The 13,718-nt window shown below is 49.3% G+C and overlaps 1 protein-coding gene across 8 annotated transcripts in view; it reads right to left on the reverse strand.

The window, feature by feature from the left end:
* CTIF (cap binding complex dependent translation initiation factor) overlaps positions 1-13,718 on the reverse strand; it is a 340,186-nt gene that overhangs the window by 226,065 nt on the left and 100,403 nt on the right. For 7 of the 8 annotated variants that reach the window (XR_004429165.1, XM_033177791.1, XM_033177792.1 and 4 more), the window contains one exon: positions 7,575-7,646. The exons of the other annotated variant lie outside the window; for it this stretch is intronic. Coding sequence is in view for 6 of the 7 variants with exons in the window: in XM_033177791.1 (XP_033033682.1) it covers positions 7,575-7,646 (72 nt within the window). In the remaining variant the exon portion in view is untranslated. The remainder of the gene's footprint in view (positions 1-7,574; positions 7,647-13,718) is intronic. 8 annotated transcript variants of the gene reach the window in all.

Raw genomic sequence — 13,718 nt, forward strand, 5'->3', positions numbered from 1 at the left:
CTCCACTCTACGCTCCATGCAAACAGTCACCATGGCTACGTTCCTCACCATCCCAGTGCCCAGTGCCCAGCCTGGAGTACAGCAGCCCTCAGTGATGACTGGCTGATTGGAGCTGATCAACAGGCGAAAGAACAAACAGATAAACAAAGGAATGACCCAACCACAGCAAAGGCAATTTCTAATGCAGGAATGAGGATATTTAGCTCAAAAAAGACTTGCCATGCTAGGCTGCTGAGGAAAGTCAGTAGGCAAAATACACAAGCAAAATAGTTAAAAAACAAAAACCATCAGCTGGAGCAATGAGAAGGGGGCTTGCAGCTGAATCAAAGAATGATCTTTTTTATTAATTGAGCTGCCTAACTGTGCTGAGATGCCTTCTGAAGCAGTGAGCTCCCTGCTACTGGAAATACCTCATGGTGGGGAGTTGGATCAGGTGACCTCTGAGCTTCCTACCACCTGAGAACCCATGATGTCTTCAGAATTCAGTGGAGGCCTTAAACTCCAGTGCAAGGGAGTTTGTTGGGGCTCAGAAAACAATATCCCAAAATGAAGGCCTCAGCAGCAGCCTCAGAAGCAAAAGTCTTTCTCTGACTTTCTGCCCTGCTGCCTCTCACTCTCAGTCTCACTCTTCAGTCTCACTCTCCCCTGAAGCTAGCCATAGAAGTTAGACTCTCTCTTCTCCTCCATAAGAAACCACAGCTTCTTTCTCCCAAAGCCAGCCATGAAACCTAACGACAGAGCTCTAATTCTCCATCTGCCTTTCTTTGTGAAAACTGGCCATAAATACATTATCTGATCTGCTTTGTTTGATTATAGGTTATGCCACCCATTCCTGAGAGGGTCCTGCCCCAACTCAGAAGGAAGGAATGCTGCACAGAGAGGCCAAGAACAGTCGAGACAGACAGGCCTTGCTCTCTTTCCCCATTTTGTCTATTAGCATGAGATCATGCCCTTTTGGTACAATCCCATTTCTACAACTGTCCATACTTTGTTTAACTTAACCATAAAAATAGACAATTTCCCCTGTATCTTTGGGTCTTCATTCTGCAGCCTCCCATGTATACATGTTAAATAAATATGTCTGCCTTTTCTCTTATTAATCTGTCTTTTGCAAGTTGATTTTTCAGCAAATCTTCAGAGATCCAGGGATTACCCTAGGCCCCCACAAGTTTAATCCTTGAGTTCCATCAAGGATTTGATGTGGTGAAGAAGATGAGGGAAAGAAAAGGTCAGCCCCAGCCTCTGGGAAGCTTCTACTAGAGATAGGGCATGTGACATCATTCTAGCCAGTCACCAAATAGTTCTGGTTCCCCCTATTCCAGGCACAGAGTAGCATTGTACTTCTTAATGTGCTTATGGTTGGATGAGGCCACATGACTTGTTCCGGGCAACAAGCTCGGAGTGGAAGTGACAAGTGTTGTAGCTAGGCTGGAGCCCTGAACTGCCAATGCACGATCCTCCAGAGCTCCTTTTTCTCTGTCATGACAACTGGTTAAAATGGAACTGTACCACCAAGCTGTGCCCTGGTTGTTTAATGTTACTGAGATTTGGGGTTGTTTGTTACTGCAGCATTACCTAGGCTATCCTGACTGATACAGGGGAACAGACTTTGCTTGTATGGAACACCAGAGAAAGATACAAGATAAAAAGTTCAAGGCACACAACAGGGGCTGGGTTGGACAGAGCTTCCAACATCTGAACCCACACACAGACCCCTCTGCATTCACCATTCTCAGCCCCCCACTTGAGTAACACCCAATACAATCCATCTCCTCTAGCTGTGCTGCCTTCTATTACCCTAACATCCCAACACTGTGCCCTATTCAATCTCTGATAACATCATGTCTTCTCTCTTCATCTTCTTCTCTCTTCCCTTCCATCTAGTCAAACATCCTACCCATTCTCAAAGGCATAGGTCAGGCCTCATGTCCTGCAAGACACCTCCCTACCCACAGAGACCAACTGGACCACACTTTGGAATCACCGCAGTTCTTGTGGTCAGGATGACATCTCTTTGGGGCTCTTACGTGTATGTTGTCATCTTGTTCTGTGTAAACTAGTTTTTACCCTAAAACTGGCAGTGATCCAGAAGCTCCCACTCATACGCATCTGCTGGGCTCACAGCAGGAGCTCAATAAATATGAACCAAACAGACAGCAGCACATGAACCTGGTATTTCTTACATATCCAAGGAAGTGCTAAAAAATGTAGGCACTTTTACTAAGATATTGTTTGCACTAATGATTTTTTTAAATTAGCACAGAACAAAATCCTATAGTTACTGAAGGGTAGCAAGTTGACTGGCAGAAAACTCCTTCCACCTTTTTCTGGGGCCAGAGGTAATCAGAATATTTGAAGGTCTCCTCCACCTACCATCTGGTACCCCCTGGGTCAGAGTCAATGTTGGTGCCCAAATAGCTGGCTTGAAGGTTGGCACAGGTATCAGGGGATGGGGAACAGTGGAGAAGTTAGGAAGACCCAGACCTGCTGTGGCAGCGATTTGGATCCAGCTGGGCATTTCATGGAGTTACAGAATGCAAACAGAGATTTCTGGAGAGACTCTAAGAAGTCTGTGTCATTGTTTTGCAGAAGAGGTGCTTGGAGCCAGTGTCACTCGTGGGTCAACACCTAGTTCTCCTGGCCCTTGGGACAAGGCTCTTTGACTCTCTTTATGCTTCAGTTTGCTACAGGGCATCAGGCTGAAACAAGAGAGTGCCCTTCACTTATTCCAGGGAATGTTGGGATCATAGGCCCTCAGCCAAGACTCAAAGTCATCATTTGTGACACACCCCCATCTTTCCCAGGGCTTCATGTGAACCTGCCTGATAAGGAGTTGTGCTCATCAGGTTCCTAGCAAAGATTTCATCACCTTGTTCAACAGCCAACACAGTGGGCCAAGTCCTTCCATCAAAGGAAGTCCTTCCCAAGGTCTAATCAGAGGCTCTGCTGTTGTGGCGCATATTAATTTCCTGTCCTTGGCACACCCGTGAAGATGGAAAACAGCTGCTCACTCCTTACCCCATACAACCTTTCCTATGCCTTTGGTTTCTTTCCTGAATTCTAAATCTCATGCCAGCACCTTGAAAAGCCTTCTGAATGTACTGCTGCTGCAGTCTCTCATTTCAACAATCCCTACACATTTCCCCTATTACAATGAAAAGCTGGAAATTTCTGACATCCTAACTAAATGACTAGGTGATGGACGGGTCTTTTGGGAAGAGGATGCCAGGATGTCAGGCAATCCCAAATACAGCTGAATCCCAGTTGCTGGCAGCTGGTCGGCCTGTTCTGAACTATCTGTAGCCCTTTTTTTGCTCTACATTCTATGGGCTCTCTTCCTCCGTCGTGGGACCCAGTCTCCTCTAGGTTGCCCCCACTTTCTGCCTCTGAAAGGGTTCAGAAAAAGCAAGGTTTTCTTATTGACATTAGCTAAAATAACAAACAGGATGAGGCTGGAAGCCTCCTAGGGATGAATCAATCATCCCAGTGTATGACTAATCTGCAAATGGGGCCGCATCTGGGCCCTGGTGCAGGGCATGGTCTGTGGCCCACCACCCAGAGGTTGTTTGGCAGAATGCAAGAGCTCCACATCTTCCTGCCAACGTTACTTTTGACATGTGCAGCCAACGTAGTCAGTCAAGAGGAGCACCAGAGCAGCCAGCCACCCCATCTCCATGTAGCCTCAGTTTCTCCCTGAAACTAATTGTCCCCATGGGTAAAAATGAGTTAGCAGTGCTCTCCCATCATCGTGATGGCCCCAGAAAGCTCATCAAAGTTGGTGTGATGGAGGAAAAGGGCCCCCTAGGGAATGACTGCATGGACTGAGCCTGGGCCAACTCAGTGCAGTCTCAGGCATTACTATTGAGTGTCCACTGAGTACAAGGCCCTAGGCCAGAAGTGGTTGAGGAAGTAGAGCCAGCCCCGACTCCCGTCTTAGGCTTGACCAGCTGGCTGAAGCACAGGCAGGTGTGCGTGGAACAGCTTGGCAGCAGCATGAGTCGGTGTGAGGGTGTCTAACTGAGCGCGTGGGTGCAGCGAGGAGCCAGCCGGGGTGCTCATGGGTGGTGTCCCTGAGAGCTGGTCCTGTGTTCTTGCCTCTGGTGGGCCAGGCTGAAGGGAGCCTTGAAGGATGAAGCAAATAGCAGCATCCCATCACAGCAGCAAAAGCACCCTTCAGTGGGCAGCTGCCTGGGTCCTTCTCCATCAGAGAGCCCCTGCACGACAGGGGTGACAAGGACACTGCCACAGGCCAGCTACGTGGGGCTTTCCTTGGGGTGCGGTCACTCAAAGGACACTGCCCAGGTTTGATCCCTCCAGTAGGGGGCATCAGGAGATGGCTGCTTCATGGGCAGAAATCAGAGGTTCCTGGGAAGGAAACTCAGGTGGGTGTCCCCACAGGCAGATGCATGGACGTGGGTATGAGCCACCATCGGCCACGTGGCCAAGGGCAACACTCTAGAGAGGGCAGAGAAGTGAGAAGCAAGGAGCTGGCCCCCACACTGTTGGGCTACCATACCAGCCCTAAACGCCCATCCAGGCTGGTGGCAAGAGAAAAATAAAGGTTCTTCTTGTTTATGCCACGCTGTTGTTTGTACCTAATAAATTCATTCTCTGGTGTCTAAAACTAAAGCCTGTCATCACTGAACCAAGGTGTTGCCGACCATGGGAGACCTCATGTAAATTCAGGTCCATAGATTCTCCTGCCTCCCCGTGCAGTACCCAGGTCTGAACCTTGGCCATCCATCCAGGAGATGCAGCTACCCCTCACCTCCTCTGTGCACCTGCCCAGATTTCTGAACTCCAGGCCACCCCCTGGGCCCCATCTCGTGTCCTACAGGGGGCATTTGTTTTACACCTGTGTCTTGTCCTTCTCATTTAGTAGTGCTGCCCTTGAAGGCAGGTCTCTGGCTTCAAGCCCATCTGGAGCTTAGCACCAGGCCCCTGCAAACACTCCTGGTTGACAAATCTCTAAGAAATCCCTCCTGAAAGACCCTCTCCAATCTTCAGAGGTTTCCTTGGCTGTAAGCAACTTCACACAACACAGGTGGTGCATCCCACGCCAGACTCAGGCAAACCCAGCATTCTGACTGAGCCTTCCCTTCTGTCCCAGCTGGCTCTCCAGGCATGGACGTTGCAGACTCTGCACCCAAGACCAACACAGCACCAGGCACACATGGCTGTGGCAGGAGGTGTCCCTCAGTGGCCCAGCCCCTCTTCCACTTCTTGGAAGTAGACATCTCTCTGTCTTCCCTCTGAGACGATCAGGCGGCCACCGCAGGTCAGGGGTGATGGGAATGCCAGTGCTCCTGTGGCCTGTAGGAGGTCCCTCCCACAAAACCTTGCCTCTGGGCATGTCAAGTGATTAGGTGGGGTTCTATGCAGAGACCCTGCTGTCCACCCTCCTTGGGCTCCTCCCCTCCACCCTCCTTGGGCACCTCCCCTATAATGAACCTATGTCTCAGTTTCACCTGCCAAGAAAGGATTTAATATGAGCTTTTCACAACTTCACTTTTAAGTTGAGCTATATTTCATTTTGTCAAACACTGCCTACCCTGAGTCAACTGCTCAGCTGCTTCCTGAAGGTGGGATTGGGGTAAGCCTTGTGGTGTCAGGGTGCCTGGGGCAGGGACAAGTCCACACCTAACCCCACCCCACAAGCCCCCAGCCCTGCTCCATGGGCCCATATTATCTGGTGAACCCCCACACAACCTCCTGCAGGTGGGGAAGGCAGACCCAAGAGGACAGCTGGGTGTGGGAGGTGAGGCAGATGAGGGGAGAAAATGGGGAGAACACTTCCTCGCCCCCTGGAGACTCTATCAGGAGTGATGTGGAGAAGGGGACCAGAAGGGAAAGGCAACAGACATGCCCCCAAAAAGATGGTAAAAGGGAGAGGAAAAAGGACCCTTCATTGGAAGATTCCAGAACCAGACACCTGCTGACCAAATAACAGAGAGCTCTCAGGGACAAACCTCTTATTCCCCATCCAAGAGCTTCACGCCCTCCCTGAAAGTCTCTGCCTGGTGCTTGAGTCCCCAAATCCAAGTTCACAACTGCTGCTGAAGAGTGAGGGGAATCTCCATTTAGGAGACCCTAGAATAATTGGCAGGAGCAAGCCAGTGCCCCTGAGGAGCAGGGCCTAGACCAAAAGCTAGGGGGTCAGGGAGTATAACATGGGGTCCCAGGCAGGGAGACAGCAGAGACAAAGGCACCCCCTAGAAGGTCACCTTCTGCAGTTGGGCAAGGTAGCAGTGCCGTACGGGGTGGAGGGCAGACAAGTGGCACGTCTGGGGGACTCAGTTTCCTCATCTGCAAATGGCACGGAGATGTTAGAAGGACCCTCAGAGGTCATCGAGGCTCCTTCTGGGTTTTATGTGAGGAAGCTGAGACCCAAGGGGGAAGAGTTTGCCACCAAGTTTGTGGCAGAACAAAAATAAGACTCCAGGTCTCCCATCACCCCCAACCCCCGGGGCTCTTATTATGTCCTCCTTCTTAAGAAACAATTGAACACACAAGCAAATCTTGTCATGTGAAAGAACCATCCTGGGCAGCCATCCCCCCACACCATGGGGCAGCCACGCCCTGCAGCCTAAGAAAGATCTAGAACCGAGGCCACTGACCAGCTTCCCTTGGCACAGAATAGAGGAGTTGGGTGAATCTGCCAGGGGACCGAAGCTGAACATGATTAAGTGGATCGAAACTGAACATGAGCAAGTAGGCCCGGGGCAACCCATGACTGCAGAGGCTCTGAAACCGGGCACGGCCCCTCGCAGGAGCCTGCAGGGGCTCTGTCCGCTTTCTGGACAGGCACAGTCTGAGGCTGAACTCGGGATGGGGACACATGGTTTTTTCAGCCTCTAATCCCACAGGCTCCTGCAGGCAGGGATGAGGTATCAGTGAGAACAGCTGGACCACCAGAAGGTGTGGAGAAGGGCCTGGGGGTCACCAGGCCAGCTCTCAAAGAGCAGCTGCCCCCCTTCCCTCCCAGCCACGCAACCCACCCACGAGCCTCTCAGGACCTCACAGCAAGCAGCAGGGAAAAAGGTGGCAGGCTCCGTCGGGGTCCCAGGACTGTTGGTTAGCTAGGGACATGGACAAGTCTCTGACAGCTCCCCCACAGGCTGCCCCTCCCAGGCCTTCTGCAGATCTGGAGCAGAAGTGACACCCAAAGCACTCGCCAGCATCAAAATGCTGAGTCCCATTGTTTGTGGGGCCACAATGTCGGTGCCTGAACCCTCAGTGCAGTCATTTGACTGCCGTGTAATATTCCACTGTAAGGATGGATCCCAAGGCACCTCTTCATTCTCCTCAGCAAACATCTGGGCTGCTTCCAGATGTGTGTTAGTATATAAAATGCAGTCACTAAAAAAGAAATCTCATCAATCGATGAGTTTGGGGGAGTGCCTGTGGGCAGGGAGTTAGGGAGGGCTTTCCAGGGGACAGATGCACCCTCCCCTCTCCCACCTCTCTGCACTCTCCATGTCACAACCCCTCAGGAGCCATTGTGGGCTGGCCCAGGAACCCAGGCAGACAAGATATAGGATACCCCCAGACAGAGCACAGAGCTGGTTCCCTACCTGCTGTGGGGGGGCTCGCCCTCGGGAGAAGGAACAGCTGCTGTCCAGCGGTTCGCTGCAGTCCGCTGTCCACTGCAGAGCAGAAAGGAGCGATCAGTGATGGCAGGACAGCCAGGCCCATGCTCACTCTGCCAGGCTGCAGGAGTTGTGCCCTGGCGTTCCCCATTAGCATGAATGTGGAATCCTAGTTGGTCATTTCAACCCAAATCTTTCTCAACCACCAGACCCAATTTGGCATCCTCAAGCTCCACATCAAGATGAAGCTTTGGCATCTGCTTGAGGGGGAGGCAAACTCACTTCCCTTCACCTGAGCCCAGCACAGTGACAAAGACTGGCTACATCCCAAAGTCAGCCAGACATGACAAAATTTATTCTGAGTTTGGTACCACCAGCACCACGTTTGACCGCCTGACCTGGCTTCAGTCACACTAGCCCTCTATTACATCAAGGGTGTGGCCGGAGCTGGCAGTGAGGCAGGTATGTGTGGGTCTTCCTAGAAGCCTAGCTCCAAAAGATGATGGGTTTGGCACCAGGAAAGAGCCCAACCTGGCCATCAGAAGCGTGGCTCAGACAAGCCCTGCCACTCACATCCCCTGAGAACTCAGAGGGCTGCTGTGTCCCAAAGTGTGGTCTGACAACCATCTGCATGAGAGTCCCCAGAGTCTGCAACATAGAGGTCCCTGGGCCCCAGCCTTTACCCACTGAATTAGACTCTGTGAGGCCAGGGCCAGAGGATCAGTGTTTTGACGAGCCCCGCAAGGGATGCATTGGGAGTTTGGGAGCCACAGAAATCCATGTGATCTCTCAGGCTTCATTTTGTCATCTATAAAATGGGGAGAGCCATGCTGGGTGACTGGCTGGGAGGCTGGGATGAAGGACCTTTGTGAGCTATAAAAACACTGTATAGAAATAATACAGTAGCAGTCATATAGCTCTTCCTGTCAAATGCTATCCAGGTATACGGCAGTGTTTTTACTATTGTATTAAACATTAGCTAGCCTCTGGAGCTGAAGTTGTTGAATACTGATCTTAACCTACACCCTGCATGATACATAAAGAGCAGAGGAGGGCCCGGCAGCTCACACTTGTAATTCAGCACTTTGGGAGGTCAAGGCAGGAGATCACTTGAGCCCAGGAGTTTGAGACCAGCCTGGGCAACATAGAGACACCTTGTCTCTACTAAAACAAAAACAAAAACTAGCCAGCTATGGTGGCATGCACCTGTTGTCCTAGCTACTTGGGAAGCTGAGGCTGGAGGATTGCTTAAGCCCAGGAGTTTAAGGTCACAGTGAGCTGTGATTGTGCCAATGCACAATGCTCTTGGGTAACAGAGCGAGCCTCAAAAAAAAAAAAGAAAAAAAGAAAGAAAAAGAAAAAGAGAAAAAGAAAAAAAAGAAGGAAAGAGCAGAGGGAAGCCCAGTCTCTGTATGTATGAGGACATGGTCAAAGCTGTGAGTGTGTGCCAATGCATTCCTGGCTTTCTAAAACCTTGGCTGGACATGCCCTCCTGAGCATGGCTCAAGGGTATGACCTTTGTCCAGGATGAATGTTATTATTACAATGTTGTCGACAGGGGCTGGGTGGAAGTGTGCCCTAGGGCAGCACTATCCAACTGAAACAAAATGACAGTCACACGCAGAAACCACAGGCAGAATTTTAAGTTTTCTAGTAGCCAGATTTTAAAAAGAAACAGGTAAAATTAAATGAAATAATATATTTTATTTAATCTAATACATCAAAATATTATCACTTCAACAGGTAATCAATATAAAAAGTTGTCGATGAGATATTTTACATTCTTCTTTCCACAGTGTTTCAGAAATCTACTTAGAGCACACCTCAGTTTGAATGAACAACATTTCAAGGGCTCCAAGAGCCACACGTGGCCTGTGGCTACCATAAGGGACAGCGAAGCCCTAGAGAAGTGGCAACGGTGTCAGAGGCACTCCTCGCCCATTCCCTTTCTTTGAGCCTCAGGTCGAGAGTTGGTACTAGCGACCTGAGGTTGCCATTCTCTGGGCTGTGTAGCTTCTCAGGTAGAAGTAATCAATTCTTTGGATTAAATTCCCTCTGCTTGGATCATTGCAGTCTCAAAGTATTTCCCCTAAGATACTTATTAATCATGGCTGGCGGTGGGGAGAGAAAAATGAGAAACCATCAGATGCCACTTTAGCCAAGTGATCAAGGTTAATATCACCGGTAACAAAACATATGTGCATCATGGACTCCCCAGTGTGGTGCGTCGAAACGGGCACATCACTTCTGGGGTATTCCTGACAAAAATGCACCCTCTCGACATAATCATGAGAAAACATCACACCACCCAAATTGATGAGCTTTCTACAGAAGCATTGACCAGAACTCTTCAAAAGTGTCAAGGTTGTAAAAGAAAAGAAAAGAAAAGAAAAGAAGACAAAGTATCAGATTGGAAGGGAATGAGATGTGGCAATTATATGCAAATTTGGATCCTGGAACAGAAAAAGGACATTTATGGAACAACTGGTGAAATCTGAATAAAGCTTCTGAATAAAGCTTCTAGCTAAGAGCATTGTACCAATGTTAATTTCTTTCTTCTGATAATGGTTCTATAGTTATGTAAGGTTCATATTACGGCAAGCTGAGGGACAAGTGTTTGGGAACACCCTGTTCCATCCTGCACCTTGGCTATAAGTCTAAAATAGTTCCAAAACAAAAACTAATATATATGTATTTATACATACGTCAAATACATGCATACACAACTAGAAGTATATATGTACATTTATTTATTTATTTATTGAGATGGAGGCTCATTCTGTTGCCCAGGCTGGAGTGCAGTGCTGCAATCTCAGTTCACTGCAACCTCCACCTCCCAGGTTCAAGCGATTCTCCTGCCTCAGCCTCCTGAGTAGCTGGGATTACAGGCATGTGCCACCATGCCCCAGCTAATTGTAGTATTTTTAACAGAGACGGGGTTTCACCATGTTGGCCAGGCTGGTTTCAAACTCCTGACCTCAGGTGATCCACCCACCTTGGCCTCCCACAGTGCTGGGATTACAGGCATGAGCCACCATGTCCGGCCCATATTTTTAGAATAATGTACACAGATATACATAAACATTTATGTATATGTATATACATACATATGTGTAATGTTTAAAGTATTGTAACTATAATCCCTCTGCTTTACATACTGAAGTCGTTTCTGCTTCCCTGGTTGGAGCCTGGCTGACAGGTGGGGGACATTCAAGGCACACAGTGTCCACTGGCTGGGGGGGAACACGAGGCCATGCTTGCACTCCTCATCCCATCCTAGGTGATCTCTCACAAAAAGACTTCTCCCCTTCCAGGCATCCTGAACATTTCAACCCCAGCTGTGTAGTGCTGCTGTGATATTCCACAGCACGGTGACTCACAGGAGACACACCTCCTCTGGGGTCAGCACGGGCCCTGGCAGGATGGGGCCTCCTGATGGGCATGTGCAGAACAGACCCTGAGGCTGTGTGCACATCCATATACAACCCTACCCTCCTTGGTGAGCTTCCAAGCTCCAACGAGGCTGCTCTGCCTTGTCCAAGGCCATCCTTAACTGTACAGTTGCCAACCAAAAGCCACTTCCTGAGAGCCTTCTGTGTGGGGCCCTGAACACAGAGTGTCCCCACACAGGAGAGGTCAGATGACATGTCAAATACTAGCAATGAGAGGGCGGTGGGGATGGTGTGGCTGAGATGAAGACTGTGCTCTCGGCAGGGGCTGTAAGGGGGGGAAAGCAGGCAACCCAGGGTGCCCAGAGAACAGTGAGGTGCCCAAGAGAGGCAACAGGCTCAGTAGAACATGGCCTGCTTAGGGCAGACAGCAGCTGTCAGGCTAGAGAACTCAGAGACACTTCCTCCATATGGAGGGGTGGAAGGTTTCTATTACGGGAGGCTGAACTGGCCTGGGGGAAGTGGGGAAGGAGGTCCCACATAGGGGTTCATTTTCAGTGGTGGTAGAGATGGAAATGAAGCAGTGGATCTCAGAGTGTGGAACAGATGAGCAGCAGGCCAAGTGGGTGATCTGTGCACAGGAAAGCCAGCAAGACGGTGGAGTCCATAGAGGCCCATTCCAGAGACCCGGCCAAACTGGAGACAGGCACAGCCCCCGGCAGGAGGAGGGACTGTGGCCCTGCGTGTGACTGTGTAAATGGGGAGGAGCGAAGTGTGAATGATCACACTGAGCACAGCAAGCTCTACCCGTTGGGCTTGTGGGGCTCCATCTCAGACCCCAGCCCAGCAGTAGCCCCAGGGCAGCCTGTCCAGGGCTGCTGCCTGAATTTCCTCCATCAGAGACACGCTTCTTCCCTGGCCCTAAAGGCCCTCAGGGAGCCCTCCCTTCCCTGTTCTGAAGCTCCTCCCCATCCCTGCTGGGATTCTGCTCTCAACACTGGCTTCTTCTGTGGCAGGCACCGCCACCTCCTGCCTCCCATTTACCTACTCTGAGACACCGCCTAGAAAATTTCCAGAAATGGACCTCCCCAGAACCTGTCCTGATCTGCAGGAGATGAGTCAAGAATGAAGAAGAGCCCTACCTCTCCAGACCTGCTCCTCAGTCCGGGCCAGGGCTTGAAATCCCACACATTTCCCCTTCAAGGCAAACAGGCTTACAGCTTTGAACCTCCTGAACCTGCAAGTCCTCTTGGGGGCAAAGGTGGTATCTTACTTGAAAAGGTCATCAAACAGAAAGGCGGGAAATGTGGGAAGTTTGCTAGATATGGGAATGATGAACATCAAATTCACAAGAGTGGTTTAAAGGCCTCAACCACAGCTATTATAATTCATGTCTTAATTTAAAAACCTGGAACAAACATGACACAGGGTTAAGATTTAATAAACATGAGAGTACAGCTGTTTATTCTTCACTCAAAATAGATGTGTATTTTACTATTCTCTGTTATCAGTCCATCTCAAGTAGTTCACAATAAAAAACAATTAAAATAAGCTATTTGTCATTTTACATCCCAGGATGGACAGTGCTTTTTTTTTTTTTTTTAAGATGGAGTCTCACTCTGGCCCAAGGTGGAGTACAGTGGCGTAATCTTGGCTCACTGCAACCTTCGCCTCTGGGGCTCAAGCAATTCTCCTGCCTCAGCCTCCCAAGTAGCTGGGACTACAGGCACGCACCACCATACCTGGTTAATTTTTTTGTATTTTTAGTAGAGACAGGTTTCACCATGTTGCCCTAGATGGTCTCAAACTCCTGAGCTCAGGCAATCCACCCACCTTGGCCTCCCAAGTGCTAGGATTACAGGTGTGAGCCACCGCACCCAGCCAGTGTTTTATGAGCAGAGATTGGGAAAGACTGGGGAGACCCCAGGGTACTGAGCATTGGAGGAGGAGGAAAGAGAAGCAAGAAGCTCAGAGTGTGGGAGGCTGGAGGTGCTAAAGCTAAACCAGGCCCCCTTTTCAGTGGTGCCTAAAACTCCCCCTACCAGACATCAAAGTATCTCATAAAGCTAGAGTCAAACCAGCATGTTGAACTAGTACAAGAATAAAAAAGCAGATTAACTGATAAAACTGCACCCACAAGCAAATTAATGTACAAATGGGAACCTCATATAGGATAAGGATTGTGTTTTAAATTGAGGGAGAGACTCATCAATAAATACATGGTATTGAGGCAACCACCCAGCCACTGAAAAAACGACCTTAGATATCTGCCTTGCACTATTCATGGAAAACACATTCCAAAGTGATTAAAATCTGAGATGCAAATTTTAAACTACATCAAAATTTCAAACTTCTATGTGACAAAATAAATCACGAACAAATAAAGACAAGTGAGAAGCTACTTGCAAAATGCACAGTCATCCCCCCCTTTATCACTGAGGGATCCAATCCAAGATCCCCTAGTGGATGCCTGAAACCGTGGGTGGTAAAAAACCCTACATCTGTTTGTGATCCTGTAACAGACATGTCTGCTCAGTGACTCTGGGCTGGGCAGTGATGGGCAGGTAGAGGATAAGACTGGAAATGCTGGACAAAGGGATGATTCATGTCCCGGGAGAGACAGCATGAGATTTCATCATACTACTCGGAATGCCATACAATTTAAAATTTATAAACTGTTTATTTCTGGAATTTTTCATTTAACATTTTTGGACTGCAGTTGACCGCGGGTAACTAAAAC

The sequence above is a fragment of the Trachypithecus francoisi genome, unplaced genomic scaffold, assembly GCF_009764315.1.
Source record: "Trachypithecus francoisi isolate TF-2019V2 unplaced genomic scaffold, Tfra_2.0 Lachesis_group19, whole genome shotgun sequence".
NCBI classification, from domain to species: Eukaryota; Metazoa; Chordata; class Mammalia; order Primates; family Cercopithecidae; genus Trachypithecus; species Trachypithecus francoisi.